This window comes from Meles meles, chromosome 6 (assembly GCF_922984935.1).
Source record: "Meles meles chromosome 6, mMelMel3.1 paternal haplotype, whole genome shotgun sequence".
NCBI classification, from domain to species: Eukaryota; Metazoa; Chordata; class Mammalia; order Carnivora; family Mustelidae; genus Meles; species Meles meles.
Window position 1 is genome coordinate 49,266,240 of NC_060071.1, and position 26,904 is coordinate 49,293,143.

Below are 26,904 nucleotides of genomic sequence, written 5' to 3' on the forward strand. Positions count from 1 at the left end.
AGTTACATTAAATCACTACATATATTTCTTTCAAACTATTCACCAAAGATTTTTCTTTACAAATTCGTACTAGTTTCACTAGCTATCTGTCCAAATTTACGAATGTAGTACACATATATATTTTTTAATTTACTTATTTGAGAGACTGAGAAAGAGCACAACCAGGGGGAGCTGCAGAGGGAAGGGGAGACCAATCTGGGGCTCGATCCCAGGATCATGATGTAAGCCTAAGGCAGATGCTTCACTGACTGAGCTACCCAGGACCTCTTGAATATAGTACTGACAAAACAACTGACAATATTTTTTAATTAGAAAATATAAATACATGGCCTTAAAGTTTTTTAGATCTTATAATCTCATATATAATCTAATTTTACTGCATTGTATTTAAAGATTTTATTTATTTGAGAAAGAAAGACAGCATGAGAGCAGGATGAAGGGCAGAGGGAGAAACAGACTCCCCACTGAGCAGGGAGCATGATGATGTGGCGCTCGATCCCAGAACTCCAGGATCACGACCCGAGTTGAAGGCAGACCTTAACTGACTGAGCCACTTAGGTGCTCCTCTACCATGTATGATATAATCATTATTTCCATACAATTCAAGTGTTACTAGAGACAATGCAATTTTATTACATGTAATAGCTCTCATGCCAGAGTTGGTTAACTAGTTATGTTCTCATATATATACAATATACTTTAAATAATACATATATAAAATATCTTGGTTCAGGGGAGGGTAGGTAGATCAGTCCACTAAGTGTCTGACTTGATTTTGGCTCAGGTCATGATCTCAGGGTCAAGAGACTGACCCCCTCATCAGGCTCCATGTTAGCTGTGGAGCCTGCTTGAGATTCTCTCTCCCTCTCTCTCTGCCCCCTCCCCAGGTCACCTGTGCTCTCTAAATTAATTAATTATTTTAAAAATAATATATCTTGGTTCAAAGGCAAAAGTACCAAACGTGTAAGTGGAAAGTGTTCACAGGGTTTATCTATTTCTTGTTCATTATTTTAATTACTGAAACAAAGGCTGTGTGAATCTTTTTATGAACCTTTACCATCTGTGCAGCAACTACATAGCCACCTCCAAAGGAGTGGGTGCAAGACATCAGAATGGCCATTATCCTTAAGGCACCAGGTCCTTCTACACCCTCCATCAGACCATCTGATGCTTAGAGGGGCAACCCAGGGTTGGAAACAGTGAGTTAAGGCTTATTCATAATTTGCAAGGTTATCCAGGTTTCATAAACAAACACACAAATAAAAACTGTTTCTGGTAAAGGAAAGCTTTACCAGAAATTTCTGCCTCCCCTAAAATTTCTGACATATATAAGCAAGCCAACTCTAATTGTATGGGGGAGAAAAGATAAAATAGCAAGTTACAGATTTAAAAAAAATACTATTCCTGTTAATATGCATGCAGGTCTATATTTATAGAGAAAAACTATGTATTTTATTTCTCTGCATTACGCTTTAAGAAATATCACAACAGAAAAGATAAACTCAAATATCTGAAGTAACCCAACATACACAAACTACACAAATTAGCTATGAAAAACTATTACAAAATTATATATACTATGTATCATAAACATGTTCATGTAACATACAATATCTTTCTTGGTAATACATGAGCAAATATAGGTCTACCATTGTTACTGCTGACATACTTCATTGAGTTAAATCTCAAAAGGAAGAATTATTACAGAGGAGGACCTGAGGAGAGGTCACTTACTTGTAAATCTGTACTCATCCTCCCGTCTTCTTATTTCTAACTCTAAGAAACGACAACATGAAAATATGTATTTGTTTAGAGGAACAAACAAGGAATATCTCACTTCTTGCCCTCTTTCAAATATACATAAGAATGTGTTCATTGTTTTTGTAGCTTTTCACAGTATGGAAGAATCTATACGTTACATACTTTCTATATTAAAAAAATCCAAATGTATTAACAATGGATGTCCAATTGCTAACATTCACACTTGTCAAATAATAAGGTTGTATTTAAAAAAGGGTAGTAATTATTTAAGTCTTCAACAAAAGTTTAAATCCCTCATACCATAAACACACCATTTGCCTTCCCAACCTTGGTTTAACTATTGATTTGCTGACTGAAGGGACCAGAAAAAATTTATTTTGCTTCATGACTAGACAGTGCTATGTGGATTCCATAAAAGTGAAGATTCCATGTCTTCCGTTATTATGGCTTACACTTTCTAAAAATAAAAAACTGATACTACCATACAACTATCTTACAGTAAGTTCAACAAGTGAACTGTGAGCCAGTAAGTCACCAAAAAATAATCAAAAGATATATTTTTATAATATGTAACTATTCAGAATTCCCTCAAATTATAAAATGATGACTTAAAGAATGTAAAATGATAGATTACAGGGGCGCCTGGGTGACTCAGCTGTTTAGGCATCTGCCTTCAGCTTGGGTCGTAATCTCGGGTTCCTGGGATCAAGCCCCACATCTGGCTCCCTGCTCAGTGGGGAGTGTGCTTCTCCCTCTGCCCCTCCCTCCCCCTGCTTGTACTCTCTCTCTCAAATAAATAAAAGAAAAATTTTTTTAAGTAAATAAATAAAATAAAATGACAGATCATAGGCCTAAGTAAGAAATGAGGGCTCCTCACCAATTAAAAATAAACACACCTTAAAAAATTTGCATTTTACTCTATTCATAGTTTTTAAAATTATCATTCTACTAATATAAATAATTATTATCTACAGTGAATTGAGATTATAAAATGTATTGGTATATATTAGAATCTATTATTAATAAAAATTACGCAAATCTGCCTTATACTCTGCTGCTGGGCCCTAAAAAGCAAAGAATGCCAGATATGTTCTGTGATCTATCTTATTGTCTATCTTCACATATCTCTATCATCTATCTTCATATATCTATTATCTATCTTCATATATCTCTGACCAAGACACATGATGATTCAGTCATGAGGAATTAGTTGTGGTGAAGTCTACAATTTGAAGATGGTGTCTCAATCTCTACTCCTGTGACTTTCAAATATTTTTCACTGAGAAATACATTTTACTCTGTGACTCAAAACCCATGCACATATGACTGAAAATAAAAGTTTTATGAAAGAATATGTAACTACAAGTTAATGTACTCTATTTTCTATTCACACCTATTAACTTAAAAAAAAAAATGCTGTTGGCAATCTACCAGAATGATTTCATGATCCACTAATGGAAGAGGCCTGCACTTTGAAAAATGCTGTACTATACTAAAAGCATTTTAGGACAAAAGCAAGAAGTTGCAAATAAGTATTTCCTCTAAGAACAATAATCGCCATTTTGGTCAGTTATCAAAACACTAACCTCTAGGTGTTAATGATGTCTGCTTCTCAACCTCTGCTTGCTGTCTCAGATTAGCTGGGATATTGTTATATATTCTCTTATAATGATTGTACACAGCGACTGAAAGCACCTTCTTAGCAAATGACTGGCCAACAACATACTTGTCGAGGTAGTTATAAATCTGAAAAATGGTTATGAATTAATTACTATGAGCTATCACAAACACACACACATTAAGAAATTATGCACTGAGCACATCTGTTAACAGTTTTAAATTTGTACAAAAAGACTCATCAAAAAAAAAAAAAAATGCCAAGGTATGGCCATAGGTTATGGCCATAGTGCATGGTATCTATGTAACAATGATTCAGAGTCCCCAAACCTAAGCAGACAAAACACGATTCATTTGTTCTTTACCTTAACAAAGTATCACTGTACTCTTCTAATGTTCTGTCAATTTCTATTCTGCACACAATGCCATTAATCCTAATCCTAATTTTTAAAAAGTTAATTATTAAAGTCACTTAGAATACCTACATATGCCACCATGAGTCTAACGATATCACCATTAGTGTAAAATCATTAAAATAAGTCCTTTCTATACCTCTCTCCATCATAGAAATAATATTCTTCACAAAAATAACATATTATAGGGCGCCTGGGTGGCTCAGTGGGTTAAGCCGCTGCCTTCAGCTCAGGTCAAGATCTCAGGGTCCTGGGATCGAGTCCCACATCGGGCTCTCTGCTCAGCGGAGAGCCTGCTTCCCTTCCTCTCTCTCTCTCTCTGCCTGCCTCTCTTGTGATTTCTCTCTGTCAAATAAATAAATAAAATCTTTAAAAAAAATAAATAAATAAAAATAACATATTATAAAACTACCATTTTCAAAAAAGCATTATATAACTAAAGCCATTACCAGCATCTGTATGTTTGAATATTCACAAACAGTTTTTTCTCAGGCATTAACTTTAAAGTTACTCATTTATCTAAATGGTAATCTAAAAAACTTTACTATTGGAAACTAAAGCTCTGTCTCATACTTGGATATTGCTAACACCCTGGAACCTGGGGTTTACTAAATAGAAATTAACTGTTAATATTAACTTCCAAAAATAGTTAAATTACCTATTTTTGAACTCTGATGTCCAAAGTCTACACAAATCGGTGGAGGATATAAAGTTTAATAGCTGTATTTTTCATTAGATTATTTATTTTTACACAACAAATTCTTTAGTTGCTGACCATATGCATTTTATTATAGTTTTTTAAAATCTTGATTCCTCACAAATTATATCCATGAATTATTAAATCTGCCACAGCACATTTGGAGGTAGAGATAAATGCACTGGTGTCTTAATACAGCAGAAAAAAGCTATACTGAGGCAGAGGGTAAGAAATAACCTAAGCAAGCAAGTAGCCAATGGAGCGGGTGATACACTCTGCCATGTTTCATATGGCCAGATCACAATCTGAGACTCTTGGAAGGAGCCCCCACCACTAAAGCCATAGCACTATACAGGACATCCCTGGCACACAAGTCGTGAAAAAATTACTTGCTTCCACTGTTAGACTGAGGCTGCTTTATCATAAAGTAGACTAATTTATGGGGAGAAATTACAGGCTGGTATTATTTAGGGGCCCAAACTAAGAAAAATAAATCCACAGCTTCTCCATTTTATGGATATCATTTTAGATTAATTTAGTATTAACACTATTTTAATAATCATCCAACTGTATTTCATTGTTACTGAATGCCATAATCATGACATGGGACTATAACCATGGACTCCATACCTAAATTCAAAGTATCAAAATTCAAGTATCAAAAAGAATTGAGCCAGATATAGTCCATATTAAGAATTTAAGACTTGTTTAGGTAATAGTATTAAGATCCAATATAAACTAGGAGAGGAGAGCAATGAAACGTTTTCAAGATAAAGAGCTTAAAGGACTAAGCTAAGACTTATACCTTCTTGGGGGGAGGAGGTGGTTTTTGTTGGAATGCCAATTTTACAGCTTCTGCTGCTGATTCAGGTTCCTTAATTATGCTTTTCTTTGAGTCTGCTTCAGATAGTACAACAAAAAAATGATGACATTTTTCACACTTCACAAAACGGGTGGATGCTGTTAAAAGGAAAGAAAGGTCAGCAAAGAAAAAATAATTTAAATAGTGTTTAATCTTACAGACTCACGGTAAATGAAAACTATGTACTTGACAAAAAGTAGGCTGTAATTCACTCCACAAGCGACAACAAACAACTTAGTTTATACCTAAGATAGAGGATACAAATAGACGAGTTCAGTAAATCATTTTGTTGATTTTCCATAGGTTCTTTCATTTTGTGATATACTTTATTAAGAGAAAAGATTGGCTGATGTTCTTTCAACTTCCATTCATTAAATTTAATTTAGAAAATAACCACTAGAAAAATATTAATCATTTATTTTACTGAAATACTTGACATTGGGGAGGGGAGGCGAACCATAAGAGACTATGGACTCTGAAAAACAACCTGAGGGTTTTGAAGGGTCAGGGGTGGGAGGTTGGGGGAACAGGTGGTGGGTAATGGGGAGGGCACGTTTTGCATGGAGCACTGGGTGTTGTGCAAAAAGAATGAATACTGTTACGCTGAAAAAATAAAATGGAAAAAAAAAAAGAATAAAAAAAAATACTTGAATGAAAAAAATGTGAAAAGTATTATCACAAATAAATTCTATTTTTCTAAGATTTTCTTATGAAAAATTTCAAATATACACAGAAGTTGGAAGAGAGAAATCAATTTCAATTCCTAAAAAATGTGAGAAAATATATATATATACACACATATATATGTTCTTTAGGTTCTTTTCAAACCTATCAGCATTTTTAAAAACTTAATTTGGTAAATATATAAAACTGTTTCATGCCTTATTTTCATTTTTTAACAACTCCAATAGTTCCTATTTCTTTGACCTAAAAACCACTAAGAAACTAACAAGATAACATTCTCACTCATACTGACTTAAAGATAATCATACAGCTTTTGAAAACAACGTAGGAACAATTAAAAGTGAGGTCAAAAAAAATTTTTTTTTTTTTAAAGATTTTATTTATTTATTTGACAGAGAGAGATCACAAGTAGACAGAGAGGCAGGCAGAGAGAGAGAGAGGGAAGCAGGCTCGCTGCTGAGCAGAGAGCCCGATGCGGGACTCGATCCCAGGACCCTGAGATCATGACCTGAGCCGAAGGTAGCGGCTCAACCCACTGAGCCACCCAGGCGCCCCGTGGTCAAAAAATTTTGAAAATTAAAAAATAAAAGTGAGGGTGAAAGGGTTACCTCAGTATCAATGCATCAGCTATAGAATATCCTGTGTTAAGCCAAAGGTCATTTCCTTTTTTCTCTCTCCTTCTAAAATACACCTATGGGATATAGGTATATAGACATATACTCTTATATCTTCTCCAAGCTTAACTCTACCAATGTAACCAGGGTCCTTGGAAAGCACAGAAGAGACTCTCATATAGATTACTAACAGATACAGAGCAAATGATACACAGGAATTAGTTATATGTTGGTAGGTCTGGGTAATACATTTTTGTGTTACCTTTGTGTAATCTAACTAGATAGCTAAAACTGCAAAGAAAAATAATTTTTTAAAACCATGAGAATCTCTGAAGGGGTATGTGTACCCCAATGTTTATAGCAGCAATGTCCACAATAGCCAAAATATGGGAAGAGCCCAGATGTCCATTGACAGATGAATGGATAAAGATGTGGTATGTGTATACACACACACACACACACACACACACAGAATATTATTCAACCAACAAAAAGAATGAAATCTTGCCATTTGCAATGATGTGGGACAGAATTAGAGGGTATTATGCTAAGGGAAATAAGTCAGTCAGAGAAAGACAAATATCGTACGTATGATTTTACTTGTATGTAGAATTTAAGGAACAAAACAGATGAATACAGGGAAAGGGAAGGAAAAATAAGAGGAAAACAGAAAGGGAGGAAAACCCTAAGAGATCTTAACTATGAACAACCTGAGAGTTGCTGGAGGAGAGGTATATAGGGGGTATGGGGTAACTGGGTGATGGACATTAAGGAGGGCACTTGATGGAATGAGCACTGGGTGTTGTATGCAACTGATGAATTACTGATTTCACCCTCTGAAACTAATAATACAGTATATGTTAATTAAATGGAATTTAAATTAAAGAATCAAAAAAATAAAACTATGATAATTTCTCCTTTGGAAATATTGTAAACTACCTACCCATAGATTACCAGAAAAACTATACTGGTAAGCACATCTGTATCTTCACAAAATAATCGAACTTAAAAAAAAAAAGACAATTCTGTGTTTCAAAAATAAATCTACTAAATCAATCAATTTAATATTTATGTATATATTCTTAAACACAAGGTTAATCAAAATTACATTCTGGATAAATTCTAGCAGGAAATTTTATTTTATTTTTTGTTTATTTACTTGAGAAAGAGAACAAGAGCAGAGAGGGAGAGGGAGAAGCAGACTCCCCACTAAGCAGAGAGCCCAACGTGCGGCTCCATCCCAGGACCCTGGCTGGGATCCTGACCTGAGCTGAAGGCAGCCACTTAACTGACTGATACACCCAGGTGCCCCAGCAGCAAATTTTAAACTAGAAGAGAGATCATTCATGCTTTCTATGTACTGATCACCTACAAATACTACTATTCCAAGTACCTTGGATTTACACAAACCCCAATGTATTATCATCATTCTCCACCAATGGGAAAGATAGTCAATGCCTTTACTTTAAAAAGAAGCATCACTTTACAGCTGTTACTAATGGTAAACAAGGCAAGGATTAAAGGGCAGAGAAGCCTCTGATCTAGTTCAGGCTGAATGACAGGAATATCTGGCTTGCAAACACAAGAACAAAATATTTCTCTAAAGAAATTAGGTCAAAGGGAAAGAGACTAAACAGATTGCATCCCTCTTTGCTTACTTTAGAAGCCTTGTTTACATCCTACTCAAATATCACAGTATCAATTTTACAATGAAACATGTTCAACATATACCCACATTCAATTTTATTTATCAAAATGCTATTTTGGAAAAAAAATCATAAGCACTGCAATGTTTATTTTTTACTCCTGAAGACAAGTGGCAAAATCTAATTTTGTTAAATTATCAGGGGATAAATAAACCATTTTCCTTTAAATGATTACTACAAGCATACTACTCTATTCCTTCATATGCAGAATACTAATCCCAGTAGACATGCTTGTATAATATGACAAAAAGACAACCTCAGTAAAAACGTTCTCAGATTTGTTTAAATTAAAGTTCATGACTTTTAACAAGTTTCAGGGTCCAACACAAAATCTCTAAACCAAACAAAAAAGTTTAATTCCTACTGTATAAGACATGTAAGTACAGTAAGCCTTCAAAACGTACTATGTACATAAAAAACAGCTAAAGGTTCTACCTTAAATAAAAGTGGGGAAACTATTCATGTTTGACAAGTTACTTAAAAGGCAAAAGAAAACTAAAGAACAGTATATATGAGTACTTATAATAAAAAATTTCTTAGATATGGATACGCCTGGGTAGCTCAGTTGGTTAAGCGTCTGACTCTTGATTTCAGCTCAGATCATAATCTCAGGGTCGTGAGATGGAGCCCTGGGTCAGGCTCTATGCTGAGGGTGGAGCCTGCTTCAAAGTCTCACTCTCCCTCTCCCCCCTTGTGCTCTCTCTGCTCTCTCTCTCTCTAAAAAAAAAAAAAAAATCTTAGATATTAGTTCTTATTTCAATTTCTGATGATTTTCTACGTATCATAATGCTACCTATAAAAATGGTATTTTATTTCAACAAAGTCAAACTAGAGTAATACCGCAGTAAAAGAACATAAAAATCACTACAAATATACTTGTGAGGTGGAATATATACAGAAAGGTCAATGAGCTAATAGTTTTTACACTTCGGGAAAAGAAACGAAATTCAAATTTCAGTGCCTATATGCAAAGTTTTAAAGGAACACAGTGAACCTCATGATTTACATTGTCTCTGACTGCTTCCCACTTTAACAGCACAGAACAATACTTGCAACACAGACTACAGGGCCCACAAGGCCTAAAATATTTACTAATTGGTCTTTCATACTGAAAGTTGGCTGACTCCTGCTATACAGTATTTAAAAGGAAAGAACTACCCACAGAATGAGAAAAAATACTTAAATCAAATCTCTGGATAAAGGTCTAGTACTCAGAATAAGAATTCTTTCTCCTAACTCAACAACAAAAAAAGATAAAAGATCAAAAAGTACATAAAAAGATGTTTATGAGCCAATAACCAAATAAATGCAGATTCAAACAAAAGGAATAACCTGTGCTTCAATAAAACTTTCAATTTTCAGTGAGTAGACAAAAAAGATCCTCAGCTTTCAAAAGAGACCTATAGTATGGGTCAGAAAAATCAAGACAGGAGGGCCATATCTCACTTCTGGGGGCCTATCACTCCCGTGCAGTAAAGTTCCAGAGGACAGGACAGCGTCATGTTCATCTGTGTTTGTTTTCAGGACCCTAGTGGTGGCTGTCCCAACAGATGTTGACTTACTAAATTATCTCTAAGTACCTCTACTCTCCTTTAATTCTTTTCTTCCCCATTCTCTACTCCCACATTCCACCGCCCCAATTAGAATTCCCAAAGGAAACAACCTCAGCCTTGAGTTGACTAAATAACATTAGAGTTTTTTCCACACTTGGTCTCATTGTTAAACATACATATTCTAGGATTCCACTCAACATCTAGAGAATCTCATCTCTAGGGAAGGAGAGAACCTGCATGTTTAACAGCCACTCTCAGTGATTAATACAACCTGCCAAGTTTTGAAAACACTGTGTAAAAGAAAAATGAATTTATTCTCAATAGGAGCCACTTTAACCCTAGACAATCCCAGCTGCTAAAAATGTAGGAGAGAGGGGCTCTTGGATGGTGCAATCGGTTAAGTATCCAGACTCTGTTCTGGCTCAGGATGTGATCTCACGGTCTTGAGACTGAGCCCCGCATCAGGCTCTGTGCTCAGCACAGAATCTGTTGAGATTCTCTCACTCTCACTCAAATAAATGCATAAATGTTGGGGGAAAAAAGTATGGGATAGGAACTTCTGAATAGCAAATCACTGCTCTGTGACTGTGGATGAGTTAAACCTGTTACATCTTAGCTTCTTCACTTAAAAAAAAATGAGGATACTCTCACTTTTTGTCCTGACAGAAAAAAGACTGTGAGAATAAAACTGTATATACTGGCATTTATTAAATATTATTTTCTCCTTTTTTACTCTAAGGAAAGTTTGCTCTAAGGTTTACTTTAAGGTAAGTTTACTCTAAGGAAAGATTTCAATCTACAAAGACTGAAATCTTTCTCTAGAAGAAAAAAAAAACAAAACCTTTTTTTTTTTTAATTTTATTTATTTATTTGAGAGAGAGAGCATAGCAAGAGGAGTGGCAGAGGGAGAAGGTGAGGGAGGATACCTGCTAAGCACGTAGCTGGACATGAGGCTCAATCCCAGGACCCTGAGATGACCTGAGCTGAAGGCAAATGCTTAACTAACTGAGCCACCCAGGCGCCCCCAAAAAAGATAAAACTCTTGATTAAAATCTGTTAATATGACACTGCCACTATGAACTGAACAATTCTCAGACCTTTTAGAGTTCTATTATTTCACACCAAATTTGTTAATAGCAAACGTTATTTAGAAATCATAACATCCTGTTCTTTCATTTTATTTTGCAACCAAATTAGTTTTCATTCAAACTGATTCTTCTCTTTGCTCTCTTGCAAAGCAACACCATGAAGAGAATCTCAAACATTTCACCTATAGAATGGAACTACTTTTTTTTTTTTTAATATTTTATTTGTTTATTTGACAGACAGAGATCACAAGCAGGCAGACAGGCAGGCAGAGAGAGGGGAGGGGGAGAAACAGGCTCCCTGCTGAGCAGAGTGCCCAATGTGGGGCTCGATGCCAGGACCCTGGGATCATGACCTGAGCCGAAGGCAGAGGCTTTAACCCACTGAGCCACCCAGGCGCCCCTAGAATAGAACTACTTTAAAAGTCTTTCCAAAACTGTAAAACCATGCTGCATATAACAGTATTTTTTTTTTTTTTTAATTTGACAGAGAGAGATCTGGGCTTTGTAGGCAGAGAGGCAGGCAGAGAGAGAGAGGAGGAAGCAGGCTCCCCGCTTGAGCAGAGAGCCTGATGCGGGGCTCGATCCCAGGACCCTAAGATCATGACCTGAGCCGAAGGCAGAGGCTTTAACCCACTGAGCCACCCAGGCACCCCTAACAGTATTCTTCATATATTGGCAAATTAATATTAATGATAAATGTGTAACTGAAGTCTTAATATTTGGGTTAGAATACAGAGAGTTCTCTCCAGCTAATCATGAGAAACTGAAACTTGTGCCAAACCTCACCAGTGACCTTTTCACAGTTCGACTATATGGGAAGGCTGACATGGTAGTACAATGTAATTTACTCCTGAATCTTTACCAGTAACTCTGATCATGTAGGAAATGAGTTATCTGATTCATGAAACAAAAGGTATGTAGTAGTATCTTTGTATCCAGAGAGAGGCACTGACACTAACAGCAGAAGTAGGACTGTTGATTTCTTCCTTCTCTTAGTGTCTGAATCATTCATAATTATTATACACCTTCTAGAATTGAGGGCTTGGCTCCTGTGGTTACTCAGAGAGAGAAAATACCTTAATGTCTAAATGACTGACATACCTGACAATATGAGATACTCAACAGGTTACTTCAAGTATAGAGTAAAAAACTAAATAAATAACCTTGGTTCTCCTACAGCTTAACATAACACTCACAAAATTCAAAATTTGAAATAAACACACACACATACACACACACAAAATAAAGAAGCAAATAGTTTGCTTAAATTATTTCTTATACCGCCATGCAAAGTATTACCAGTCCTGGGGATTTTTAGTTATCTGGTGAACATAAGAGAGAGTCATGTAAGTTCAGAAAGAACATTACTCTGGCTTATATAACTGATATATTTCTATGCAGTCTATGATTTATAGACAAGGTAGAGAAAAAGAACAGAAGTAATACTTACACACAAAGGTCTCTACATGAGTGCACAAGTCACCACACTTAGGACACCTCAGCTGGTTTCCACCTTTCCCTGAATTCCCAGAGCCTGATTTTTTACTGCTTCCCTCACTTGCTGATTTCTAATGTTAGTAGAGGAGACAAAGAGAGAATGTCAATATTACTTTCAGACAACCATTTCACATGTAACTTAAATATAAGCAAGATAAGCTGTAATTAATCTTATAATTTCATAATTTCTAGAATGGAATTATTAGTACAGTTTATATCTCTGCTATCTTTGGTATCAGAGATCTATTTACCAGAACAATAAAACCAGTCTAGTAAACACATATATTTATCTTCTTCATGTTTATACATGACCCAGCATGTATAAACAGCTTTCTTTCCATGACTCAATAAACACTACAAAAAAAAGTTACTACAGGTAAAATACATTTCAATGAAATTGAATCAGGAGTTATCATCATGATAAGTAGTGACTCTTAACTTCCTTGAATCTAACTTTACTCATCTCTACAATGGGGATAATTGGGGCACCGGGGTGGCTCAGTGGATTAAAGCCTCTGCCTTCGGCTCAGGTCGTGATCCCAGGGTCCTGGGATCGAGCCCCGCATCGGGCTCTCTGCTTAGCGGGAAGCCTGCTTCCTCCTCTCTCTCTCTGCCTGCCTCTCTGCCTTCTTGTAATCTCTGTCAAATAAATAAATAAAATCTTTAAAAAATAAAATAAAATGGGGATAATTTTACATACTTTAAAGAATCACTGTTAGGATTAAGCATAGATATGAAAGCACCTAGCATTCTGTCTTGCATATAACATTAACTCCAGTGTTAGTGAAATTCTCATAATAAAATTGATAGTAATTCACTGACCCAATACAATCACCTATCATCTACTTGCTAACTACAGAGCAGTCCAACATTAAGAGATAGATACCAAAAATTTTTAGGTAGAGAATGAAGTGGGGTTTATATTACCATGAATTGTTTAGAGTTGTGTGAAAGCAAGAAATGATGGCTATTCCTAATTCAATCCTACAGAGCTCTGACTGCATAGATTATTTAATGTAGCTTCTTTATTACTTTGGAGTGTTAGGAATTTTACCTACTGCTGACTAAGTGCAATGCTTATAAAACTTTAATGGTTGAAACTAAAACACAAAATATAATTACATAAAATTCTTCATATCATTTTATATATTTCATATTTCCTATAGAAAACATAAAAAGTGACATAATAGAGAATACTATTATTACATTTAATTGCTTGAAGGAAAGAACTCAAATATGTATATAGACATCAATAAAGTTAAATACCTTATTTCCATCTCCAGAGCCATCTTTACTTATTCCATCTTTTGATGCAAAATATGCTGGTGTTTCTGTAAAGGTTCTAAAGGGAGCTCTTCGTAGAATCTGAGTTTCAAAGGTCCCAAGCCTTCCTAAAATGGGTATATGAATGCGACCACAAGAGATACCTGGAAATACAATGAAACTTATTATTCTACACATCAAATATTAACAAGCCTTCAATAAATTCCCTGAAAACAAATGTTCTTTAAGTATAAAGGAGGTTGAAAAAGCTTTAGTTTTCACAGCAGTAGTAACAAAATGGTAGAGAAAATAGTAACACCATCAAAGGCAGAGCCCCCTTAAATTTAGGCCAGACCTGGGCCTACAGATTCCAGGTAATAAAGGTGTTTCAGTCTGGGCCTGTTGTTTGGAAATGAGGAAAGACCACCCAGGTTCTAACAATGAGTGGCTCTTTGAAAGTATGTGAGATAAGCAGCTCAACATCTGCCTCACCTACAGGGGAAAAAGGCCATTTACACCCTATATTCTTATTCTTCTTATAGTATTTCTACCAATGAAAATAAGCAACTGACAAACTCTCAGCTGTTTCTGACTACTGGGGGTAATATATGCAACAATGAAAAGAAACTTCAAATGTTCTTTAAAAAGTTATGCACTGTTATTAAACTGTTTTAATGAAATGTTTCAATCCTATAAAAAAAAAACACCTCAATTCAGTGAATACTGTACAACCACTATACTTTCAACTTTTTTTTTTTTTTAAGATTTTGTTTATTTGACAGAGAGAGAGATCAGAAGTAGGCAGAGAAAGGGAGGGAAGCAGGCTCCCCACTGAGCAAAGAGCCCCATACGGGGCTCGATCCCAGGACCCTGGGACCATGACCTGAGCCGAAGGCAGAGGCTTTAATCTACTGAGCCACCAGGTGCCCGCACTTTAACTTTTTAACCTTTTACCATATTGGAAGTAAAATTATTAAAAAGGTAAAGGTTGGGGCGCCTGGGTGGCTCAGTGGGTTGAAGCCTCTGCCTTCAGCTCAGGTCATGGTCCCAGGGTCCTGGGATCAAGCCCCACATCAGGCTCTCTGCTCAGCGGGAAGCCTGTTTCCTCCTCTCTCTCCCTCTGCTAGCCTCTCTGCCTACTTGTGATCTCTATCTGTCAAATAAATAAATAAAATCTTAAAAAAAAAAAAAAAGGTAAAGGTTAATCACTGACTTCTGTGGCAAACTTTTTATGTAAAGGACCAGGATAATAAATATTTCCAGGTTTCTGGGCCTTGTAGTCTCAGTTCTAACTACTATGTAACATGAAAACAAACAATATGTAAACAAATGGGTGTTGCCAGTTTTGGTCCATGGAATCAGTTGGCTGATCCCTGGTTTTTCTCATATAAATACAAAATAAACTCCTAAATAAATCAGACAGTAGCAGAAGAGTCACACTGCATACTCTAAGGCAGCATTTCCTAAGCTGATCTTTAAAAGCATGTTCCCCACACAAGAATATCAAATGGTCTTAGGTTAAACAAAATCCCACAGGTTTCAGTACTGAGTACAATAGGGCTACTCACAACCCTGCATAAGCTAATATACATTAATGAATCTTAATGAATAGCCAAAGAAAGTTTCCCAGCAGTTTATGAGAGCACGGTTAGCGGTTAGCAGGTAGTAACAAAAAGGGGGCAAGGTTTTAAAGTTGATAGTTAAATAAATTTAAAAAACTAATTTTATCTCCCTCATTTTACTCCCTGCAAAATTCTCAACTCAGGCTTTAAATTTTTATTTCTATACCTGTTAGGTCTTTTAAGAGATTATGCACAGATATACACATTGTATCCAAACACAGAAACTGGTTTAAAATTATACCTCCAAGGGGCACCTGGGTGGCTTAGTCAATTAAACATCTGGGTGGCTCAGTGGGTTAAAGCCTCTGCTTTCGGCTCTGGTCATAATCCCAGGGTCCTGGGATCGAGCCCTACATTAGGCTCTCTGCTCAGGGAGCCTGCTTCCTCCTCTCTCTCTGCCTGCCTCTCTGCTTACTTGTGATCTCTGTCAAATAAATAAAATCTTTAAAAAAAAAAAAAAAAGAAATTCTTAATCATAGGAAACACACTCAGTGGGGCACCTGGGTGGCTCAGCTCATTAAGCGTCTGCCTTCGGCTCAGGTCATGATCCCAGGAGCCCAACATCAGGCTCCCTGCTCAGCGGGAAGCCTGCTTTTCCCTCTCCCACTCCCCCGCTTGTATTCCCTCTGTTGATGTCTCTCTGTCAAATAAATAAATAAAATATAAAAAATAAAAATTAAAAAAAGGAGACAAATTGAAGGTTGCTGGAAGGGAGGGAAGTGGGAAGATGGGGTAACTGGGTGATAAACATTAAGGACATGATGTAATGAGCATTGGGTATTACATAAGAGTGTTGAATCAATGACCTCTACCTCTGAAACCAATACATTATATGTTAATTAATGGAATTCAAATTTTTAAAAAATGGAAAAAAGGAAAATATCCATAAATATCCATATGGAAATTTGGAAAAATTTGGAAAATATCCATAAATCGGTATGAATGGTAGAATAGAATATTATAATCTAAAGTAACAAATGTAACTTTTTTATTGAACCTTTACAATGTATTCACAAGGAAAACTACAATTACAACAAGCTCTACATAAGACTATTTGCACTTGGATGTTTTAGAATAAAACTTAACCCTCATATGCCTGGATGGCTCAGTCCGTTAAGCATCTGCCTTTGGCTTCAGTCATGATCCCAGGGGCCCAGGATGGAGTCGCAAACCAGGCTCCTTGCTTAGCAGGGAGCCTGCTTCTCCCCCCTGCTTGTGTGCACGCGCTCTCTCTGACAAATAAATAACATCTTAAAAAATAAATAAATAGGGGCGCCTGGGTGGCTCAGTAGTTTAAGCCTCTGCCTTAGGCTCAGTCATGATCTCAGGGTCCTGGGATCAAGCCCCGCATTGGGCTCTCTGCTCAGTGGGGAGCCTGTTTCTCCCTCTCTCTCTGCCTGCCTCTCTGCCTACTTGTGTCCTCTCTCTCTGTCAAATAAAATAAATAAAATATTAAAAAATATATATTAAAAAATAAAAAATAACTAAAACTTAATCCTAAAGTATCACAGTGTATTATATCCCATTTACAATAAAATATATCTTTCAAAATGCTGTTTATCAATTTACAGTATCTAATGTTATTAGAAAATAAGCTGAAAGGAAATTATCTTCAGGAACTTAAGAAATAAAAATTATGAACATGATCCTCTTAAAGTCTACTTATTCTGAACAGAAAAAAATTAGTGCTCTTTCCCCCCTCTCCCTGCTCATGCTCTCTCTCTCACTCTCTTTCAAATAGACAAAATCTTTAAAATAAATTTTCTTTGCTAGCCCTGATACAGTTTTAACATTCTATAATCTATGGGCTGTACCAAGAAGATGCCATAAATACTACACCAGTGCTTCTCAAACTTGAGCATGCACCAGAATTACCTGGAGAGCTTGTTAAAATAAAACAGACTACAAGAAATATTCCCTGGTTCTGACTCAGAAGGTCTGAAGTTGGACCAAAGAATTTATTTCTAACAAATTGCCAGGGTTATACTAATAATGATGGTCTGAGCACCGCATTTTTTTTTTAAGATTTATTTATTTTAGGGGTGACTGGGTGTCTCAGTCATTGGGTGTCTGCCTTAAGCCTGGGTTGTGATCCCAGAATCCTGGGATTGAGCCCCGCATTGGGCTCCCTACTCCGCGGGGAGCCTGCTTCTCCCTCCCTTGCTTGTGCTCCCTGTCTGTCTCTCTTTGTCAAATAAATAAATAAAAATCTTTTAAAAAGATTTATTTTAGAAAGAGAAAGCATGGTGCACACAAGCAGGGAGAGGGGCAGAGGAAGAGGCAGAGAAAGAATCTCAAGCAGACTCCCCAGTGAGCATGAAACCCCACGAGGGGTTCAATCTACAACCCTGAGATCACGACCTGAGCCAAAACACAAGAGTCAGACACTCAACCAACTGAATCACCCAAGCAACCTTGGGAACCACAATCAATCAATCAATTAATCCATCTATCTATCTGACAGAGGGAGAGCATGCACGCACAAGTAGGGGGAGCAGAAGGCGGGGAAGAAGCAGGGTCTCTGCCGCACAAGGAACCTGACACTGGGCTTGATCCCAAACTGCAGGATCATGACCTGAGCCAAAGGCAGACACCCAACCGTCTGAGCCACCCAGGCGTCCCAGGGAACTACACTTTTTAAACCACCAAACTGAACAGTTTAAATGATTAGTTACTCATCAAGGTTATACAATCTTCACAGAAATCACTGTAGTCATTAGGAGTTTGAAACATTTTTTGTGCCATGAACTCCTTTGGGAGTCTGGTAAAGTGTATGGATGGACCCCTTCTCAAAATAATGTTTTTAAATGTACAGAATAAAATACGTAACAAAGGAAACCAATTTGAAGTAGTTATCAAAATATTTTTTAAAAAGCCAACATCATACTCAATGGTGAAAAACTAAGAGCTTTTCCCCTAAGGTGATGTCCACTCTTACCACTTTTATTCAACACAGTACTGGAAGTCCTAGCTGTAGCAATTTGACAATATAAAGAAAAAAAGGCATCCAAACTGGTAAAAAAGTAAAACTCTGTCTACTTGTGATCTCTCTCTCTGTCAAATAAATAAATTAAAAATAATAAAAAAAAAATCTTAAAAAAAAAAAACGGGCAGAACAGGGGTGCCTGGGTGGCTCAGTGGGTTAAAACCTCTGCCTTCGGCTCAGGTCATGATTCCAGGGTCCTGGGATGGAGCCCGGCACTGGGCTCTCTGATCAGTGGGGAGCCTGATTCCCCCTCTCTCTCTGCCTACTTGTGATCTCTGTCTGTCAAATAAATAAATAATTTAAAAATTAAATTAAATTTTAAAAATGGGCAGAATACATGAACAGACATTTCTCCAAAGAAGACATCCAGATGGCCAATACAAACACAGAAAGAGGCTCCATATAAGTCATCAACAGGGAAATTAAATCAAAACTACAATGAGATCACTTCACACCTGTCAAATGTCTAAAATCAAAAACACAAGAAAACTACAGGCGTTAGCAAGGATTTGGAGAAAAAGGAACCCTCTTACGCTGTTGGTGGAAATACAAACCGGTACAGCCACTGTGGAAAACAGTATGCAGTTTCCTCAAAAAATTAAAAATAGCAAGACCCTATGATCCAGTACCCACTACTACTGGGTGTTTACCCAAAAATGCAAGGACACTAATTCAAAGGGATATATGCACCCCTAGTTTTATTGTAGCACTATTTACAATAACAAACTATGAAAGCAGCCCAACAACAGATGAATGGATAAAGAGGTTGACCTGAGCCAAAGGCTCATGCGTAACAGACTGTGCCACCCAGGTGCCCCCTTAACAGCTTTTTAAATAACTACCAGGATCTCAAAGTAGCGTAAAGTATAAACAACAGTACCTTGAGATACGCACGACTATAATGTGGTAAGAAAATATCTGTGATTTTGATTGGTGACAAATTCACAGATACTGCAAATACTACTCTGGTTGTTGCCTCCATTCAAAATTGAAGGAAATGCTACATTTTAGTTAGTGATTAGTGAAAATAAAATTAACAACTTCTGAATTCTATCCCTTTGGACACACTGGAGGCCTGTGAACCTCAGGAGAAAAACCCCTATAATAAAAGGGAAGTACTTCTGTAAAGTATATTTCAAAAGAATAGTTGGCAGCAACAAGAGAAGATGGTTAAAAGCTAAACCACTTACAAAACTTTTGTCATACAAATAAAACGTTCTGAGTTTTAGAGCAGCTGTTTTTATTATTTTATTTTATTAAAGATTTTACTTATTTATTTGACAGACAGAGATCACAAGAAGGCAGAGAGGCAGGCAGAGGGAGGGGGAAGCAGGCTCCCTGCTGAGCAGACTGCTGGACTCAGGGTTGGATCCCAGGACCCTGAGACCATGACCTAAGCCAAAGGCAGAGGCTTTAACCCACTAAGCCACCCAGGCGCCCCTCAAATTTTCATTTTATTGAATTCTGAATACTGAATACTGAATACTTTTTAAATGATATATGTATTTTTAAAGATTCATCTGCACGAGAGAATGCACATGTGCTGAGGGTGGGGGAGGGGGCTGGACAGAAGGAGAGAATCTCAAGCAAATTCCAACGGGCTGGCCTTGATTTCACCATGCTGAGATCATGACCTGAACCAAAACCAAGGGTGAGATGCTCAACTGACTGAGTGACCCAGGCACCCCTGAGTACTTCTGAAAGAAGAAAAATAACATCACTCCTATAATAGCTTTCCTCGAGTTCAAAAATGTTTGATGAGTTTTCACTAAGGCTAGTCTGCTGGTCTGAAAAGGAATATGCCAAGAAAAGAGAAATGTTAGAAATAGTTCGCAGGGGTGCATGGGTGGCTCATTCAGTTAAGTGGCTGCCTTCCGTTCTGGTTTTGATCTCAGGGTCCTGGGATGGAGCTCTGCTCCATCACGCTCCCTGCTCAGTGGGGAGTCTGCTTCTCCCTTTCCCTCTACCCTTCCCCACTGCTTATACTGGCTCTCCTTCTCTAAATAAAGTCTTAAAAAAAAAGTTTGCAATTGCAGAAATAAAGATGTGCTATCATTTATTCACTTTGCCTTATTTAATTTGTACTGTATTTAACAAGAGAGAGAGACTTAAAATTTGGCTAAAAGCTGTCAAGGTAGGCATATTACACAACTATCATGAAAATTATGGACGTCAACATGTTTGAGCATCTTCACATCTTCACTTACACCCTCACGAGGTGACACCCTTTCACTGGACATGGACAGAACAGAACCAAAAATCAATGGAGTTACATGTGATTCCACACTTTTCACAACCAAATTCAGACCAAGTACTATCATTCAGAATTTTGTAAATGAAAATCAAGCATTCCTAAATGTACATATTTAGAATGCAAATTTACATATATGAAAAGCGCATTAAAATATATACATACTTAGACATATGTACAAAAATACATACAGATTGAAAAGTATCAGAATTTGGGTAGACAAAATATTTAAAGTTTCTACTTTACTATAGGTTTCATATTCAATGAGAACAGTAGGAAAACACATTAAATTGAAGATACACATAGCCAACCAGGAAAAGAAAACATCCTGTATCCAGTATGACAATTTACCAAATAATTTTTCAAACTATCATTCGAAAACTTTAAAGTCTAAGGTGCCTGGGTGGTTCAGCTGTTCAGCAACTGCCTTCAGCTCAGGTCATGATCCCAGAATCCTGGGATCAAGACCCACAAGGGGCTCCCTGCTCCTCCCTCCGCCGGGAGCCTGCTTCACCCTCTGATCCTCTCCCCTTTCATGTTCTCACTCTCTCAAATTTTTAAAAAACTTTTTAAAAATTTTCTTTTTAAGTCTAACAAATGGAAATAGAAAATAGCACTACACTTTGAGAGGTCTGAAATCTTATTTTTACTTTACTGTATAATTTCATGGTGTAAGACTATTTTGATTAAATTTTTGTTTACCTATATTATATTGCTAAAATTCTTAACTAAGAATAACAAACTAGCTAAAGTTCAATTCTGATTTTTCTTTATCTTTTGCCTCTCTTCCTCTTTTCAAGAATCCTAAACAAAAATAACCTTCCTGGAGTTTTTTAACCTTACAGAAAATTATTTCTATACTGCAGACTAGTTTACACTTTAAGAGTTTCTACTATGGACAATAAACATTTTATGTTAATGAAGCCCTGAGAAAGTCTTAAATCAATGTGAAAACCATTTGCTGTTTCCCTGCTATATAAAAATATTAAGTTCCACAATGATATGAGATGATGTCCCATATTTTAAGCTTAATTTACAGCAGACACAATGGTTCAATATTTCTGAAAACTTCTGACAAACTTATAATAGATGATCATATCTAAAGCCATTAAATTGTGTTGCTTCACCTAATAATACATTAAATTTTTAAATCAGTAGCTATTCTGAAAATAAAAGAATTACTACACACCCCCTATGATTCAATTTTATGGCACAACTCACTGCAAGAGATAAAGAACTCTGTCAAAGAAGCCTTCCCTGCCCAAACAGAACACACACACACACTTTACCCACTTCTAGAAATGATATTATTCTTTTTTTTTTTAAAGATTTTATTTATTTATTTGACAGAGAGAGATCATAAGTAGACAGAGAGGCAGGCAGAGAGAGAGAGGGAAGCAGGCTCCCTGCTGAGCAGAGAGCCCGATGCGATGCGGGGCTTGATCCCAGGACCCTGAGATCGTGACCTGAGCGGAAGGCAGCTGCTTAACCCACTGAGCCACCCAGGCGCCCAGAAATATTATTCTTTGCCTACTTCTGTAGATTTTAAACTTGCAAATGAGGACATGTTCACCACTCTATCTCCACCACCAAAACAGGGCCCAGTACATAGTAGTGTCCCCCCCAAAAAAACTCAAATAAATGAATTTAAATGTCACGCTCAAACGGTTTCAACCCAAATTCCTGGAATAAAGACATCTGCTTATTCAGGTTTAACAATGTCTTGAAACTAAACACTACTTTTCTGTATTACTTTACAAATGCTTCTACCCACATTACTTTACTTAATCCCGCTTTGTGAACTAAACTGTCCCAAAATATACCTCTAGTAAATACTAAGGGGATTTATATTAACCTAAAATACAGGAAAATGGGATTTTTTATTTACCCAAACATCCTAAATTGACAAGCCAAAATAAAACGAATTTGTCTAAAAGTGATTACATCTAGCCTCTAGTCTGATATTCATGGATCTGGGGAAGAGGAAAATGGTTTCTTTTCCGGAACCTCTTGGCTGGGATGACACTGTTAACAGCTCCTAATCAACAGAAAGTAAAGGTAAACAAGCGCCACACTTAATAAGCTCTATCGGCCCGTCAAGTTGGGAAAACCGGCCAAAGACTGCTGAGACATTTAAGTACTTCAAAAACAGTTTCTGCGGAAATTTCCCCAGTCACCCCAGCCGCTTCCCTGCGGGCCGCGAGGTTTCCCCGGGGCCGAGAGGGTTGGTTGTGACTGTGAGCCCTGCTTATGCCCCCGCGTAAGCGGCCGCACAATGACAGTGACACGGTGGCTCTCGCGCGGCCTGCGCCCGGGACGGCCGGCTGGGCGCCCCGCGGTGGGCCCCCCAACAGTGGCAGCCCCTCACCCGAGTCCTTCCCGGAGCACCCGACAGGCCGGAAGGGAACACGGCCCGACTCCGCAGGAGAAGCCGCCTCCGGGCTGGGAGGCAGTACCCGGCGGACCTCCGAGTAGGGTGTGGGGGCACTTTTTAACCAAAGGAGCATTTCGTGCCTCTTCCAGGTTTCTGCTAAGTGGCCACATTCCGGCCCCAAAGTCAAGAGGCCTGAATGCGCGCGGGCGGGGGAGCACAAGGGATTTAATTCAAATCTGAGAACCAGCTGCCCCAGAGGCTGGCAAAGCCCCATCCCACGAGAAAGGCGGGGGGCAGGCGAAAAGCCGCGCGTCCCCTCACACCCTCAGGGTGGGGCCAGCCTCTTGCCCTGCCCGGGATCCCCCCCCGCGGGCTGTATATTCACAGGCCACTACTGGCTCAGGTGAGGGACTACTTCGTTACCTCTCTGCGCGGAGGCTAGCGAAGAGCTGATGAGCCGCGCGGCGGCCGTGCCGCAGGTACAAGCGCCGCAGCCGGACATCTCCGCTGGGCCTAGGCCGGGGCTTTGCCCCCTGTTGCCCTCCGGGTCTCAGCGGCCCGACTCCTGTACGCAGGGCGCGCTAACTTGGCTCCGGACCCTCCCGCCGACCCTAGGCTCAGGGCAGAGTTCACCCGTCACGCAGCCAGGCCTTCGCGCTCTTCGTACCCGACTGCCGTCTACTCAGTAGAGTAGACACTTAACCCCCCCCCCTCCCTCTCCCTCCTCCTTCCCCCCCCACCCCCCTCCGCCTACCGGGCCCGGGGAGCGTGCGCGCGCCTGCGTCCTAGGCCTAGGGAGGGGGCGTGGGCATGCGCTGCGTGTACATGCGTGATACAACGATGAGCAGCGAGGGGAAGGGGGCGGTGACCTGGGCGCCAATGAGCACGTTACGGCCAGCGGCCAGCCCCAATTGGGACAACTACAATTCCCGACATGCAATTCTCCCAGAAAATCCACATATCCCAGCATCAAAAAATATGCTAAGGACGCTCAGAGATGCATGCTGGGAGTTGTAGTCCCAACTGGTCGCAGTCAGTCCCCGCCTTTTTCGGTTGGTAGAGGGGAAGGTCAAAGTGAGACCGATGGCTTAGTCAGCCCCAGTACTCTTCAATATCCTTTGGTTGCTGCTAGATGCTTCAGATTCAATCCTTCCCTTGGGGATTCCACATCTTATGTACCTTATCTTCTCCTTCTCTTTAGTTTCCTCACTTGTAATATGGAAGCGGTATTTTTACCTGTTCCCTCGAAGTACAGCTGTAGGGTGACAGCTCTCCTGTTCTTTCAAGCCAAATGGTGATAACTCTTCCAGATGTAGCTAGTCCCTGCGTGCTTTATGATTCTCTGTCGGTTCCTTTAAGGCTTTAACCTGACCACACCCTGTTAAATAGTTCTCTTACCCTTTGGACGTCTGTCTGCAGGGCTGATTCCTTTCCCGACAGCTAAAAACCTAAAAACCGGTACAGGAAGAGGATGGTGATAAATGAATCAGGTTCTTTTCCTATCTTGGCATCAGACAGTATTTACTTTGCAAGATTTTGATCAACTCCAAAGCCCAAAGAAATTGCCAGGTGAGCTTGGATGCTTTTAGTTCTGAGCTTAGGTGGGGGGGAAGGAGAGGAGGGACAATCTAGAGTCTCGCCCAGACACACAAGTTATTTTGCCCTCATCAGTCTTGGATCAAAGAAATGTGGCATCTAGTTCCCTGAGTCTGGCCATGAGAAGGAGCATTGGCCTTGGCCCAGGACACAGGTGTTCCGTGTTTTTCTCTCTGAGGGAGCTGACTCCCACTACTTCAGAGAACAGGAGGGAGCCTGGATATTCTTTAGCTGCCTCTATTAATAGAATTTTGAGAGAGGAGAGACTCTAAAGTTCCTTCAATCCAGTATTTTCAAACCGTGTTCCTAGAATCCCTCAGAAGCCATAGCTCTGTGGTGGGAGTGAGAAGATTAAAATGGTAGACTCCCCGTCTCCTCCACAGCACTCCTAACTCAGAGCGGCTGTGCTTTTATCTGTTTTATATTTATTGGGGTTTTGTTGGAAAATAGAATTATTCTGCTTTAAAACAGTGTTCGAAAACCATAGATTTTAGTATAAAGCTCTTTTAGTAATGAGCTAACCAGATCACATGGACCCTGTTTAAATTCCTCTCATCCCACCCCACCTTCTATTTCAATTATATGCAGTTTCCTTATTATTATAGAAATAAAGAAGTTTCTCCTTTAAACCCATAGATCGCAAGCTGAATAAAAGTATAGTTAAAGTTCACCTGAAGACTACCTTTTCTCTGACTATTCTAGGAATTTGACTTCTCATTCATTTAGTCAACAAATACTGAGGACCAATTACATGCCAGGTGCTGAGGAAATAGCAATGAACTTAAAAAGTTTCTCTTGTGGAGCTTCTGTTCTAGTGGGGAAAGATAAGACAGACAATAAACAAATAAAACAAATATATTCCACTGGTGTGACAATATGAATATCCTTGTATTGTTGTGTAGTATATTTTTATATTATTCCCAGGATGATTAAGCATTTAATTTTATTTACAGATTGATGTTTTGTGTTTAGCCTGTATTCCCAACTGTACTTTGAGCTCTTTGAAGGCAAGTATTTCATTATACATTTGGGCTGAATACACAGTAGAAAATCAGTAAGTACATGACTAAATAGTCATTTTCCAACAATGCTTTTGCTTGGTAGAAACCTGGGGTGGTGTCTTTAGAAATTCCTACATATAATAAGAACAAATTATAATTCACAAAGAGGTGTTAATAGACACAAATTCTATAAATTTATACAATGGTTAATCCAACTGATGAATGTCCCAGAAGGAATTCTGAGGAGATGCCTGATTAGCAAAGTATAGACTTTGCCCTAGAGAGTGCAAAACAAGGAGAGCTGTACACAACTCAGTTTGACTTTTTCTCAAAAATGTGAACAAGGGTCATGTGGCTTTGGCATCAGACTGGTGATGGTTTCATCACACAGGCAACATGAATTTGGTAGTTTCAGTGCATCATCCCAAAGCTATGCTCCATGGGACAGAATATACCTAGATTATTAGGCTCAGTACCCAACAAACATGGATTGGGACAGTAACTTGGTGCTAGGCTCTTTAATAGTGTAAGTCTTATAGTGGTGTTCAAATTGGGGAACTTGTGCTGTGGGGATATATGGAGACTTCCTGTTTGGTATTGGAGCACAGAGGGTTGTCAAGTTTAAACACAATAACATCTGTTTGGGAAAGAGTTCAAATGTAAAGGATCATTCCTTTTTTTTTTTTTTAAGACTTTATTTACTATTATGATAGAGACACAGCCAAGAGAAGGAACACAAGCACAGGGAGTGAGAGAGGGAGAACAGGCTTCCCACGGAGCAGGGAACCCGATGCTGCGGGACTCCATCCCAGGATCCCAGGACCCGGGGATCATGACCCGAGCTGAGGCCAGTCACCCAGTGACTGAGCCATAGCGCCCCATAAAGGATCATTCTTTAGGAACCACTTGGCTGTTTGACAAAGCATGTTCCATTTTAGGAGCATAGGCTTCCTGACCTGAAATTCACAGGTTGGGACATTGTTCTTGCTCCAAGATATGGCCAGATAGCTAAGAGATGGAGCAGAAGTTGCTGTCAGGCCAAAGAGCTAGGAGGCTCCGGAAGTACACTAAGACCTTCTCTCACTTGGCACTGCATGGATAACCTCTGGTCAGGTTGCTCTCAGACCATTCCTTCAAGTTCTGGGTTTGGAAGCAGAGAGCCATTTGAGACCTTCCTTGTGATAAAATGGATCTTCTCTCAGGAGGGTGATATCCTCCTATGGTCATAACTTAACCAACTTTTTGGAACAAAAACTTCCATATCACACCTACTTTCAACTCACCTCTGACAGGCTAATGATACTGTAAAAAAGAAAGTC

The 26,904-nt window shown here is 38.6% G+C and overlaps 1 protein-coding gene across 2 annotated transcripts in view; it reads right to left on the reverse strand.

The window, feature by feature from the left end:
- CLPX (caseinolytic mitochondrial matrix peptidase chaperone subunit X) overlaps positions 1–23,681 on the reverse strand; it is a 41,799-nt gene extending 18,118 nt beyond the window's left edge. Inside the window, exons 1-6 of one of the 2 annotated variants that reach the window (XM_046009533.1) lie at positions 23,412–23,681; positions 13,759–13,919; positions 12,446–12,563; positions 5,294–5,448; positions 3,348–3,507; positions 1,735–1,776 (exon numbers count right to left, since the gene is read on the reverse strand). In XM_046009533.1, the coding sequence (XP_045865489.1) occupies positions 1,735–1,776; positions 3,348–3,507; positions 5,294–5,448; positions 12,446–12,563; positions 13,759–13,919; positions 23,412–23,490 (715 nt within the window). In that variant the 5' untranslated portion in view covers positions 23,491–23,681. The remainder of the gene's footprint in view (positions 1–1,734; positions 1,777–3,347; positions 3,508–5,293; positions 5,449–12,445; positions 12,564–13,758; positions 13,920–23,411) is intronic. The other variant, XM_046009534.1, reaches the window with a different exon arrangement.
- Between the last annotated feature and the right edge of the window lie 3,223 nt (positions 23,682–26,904).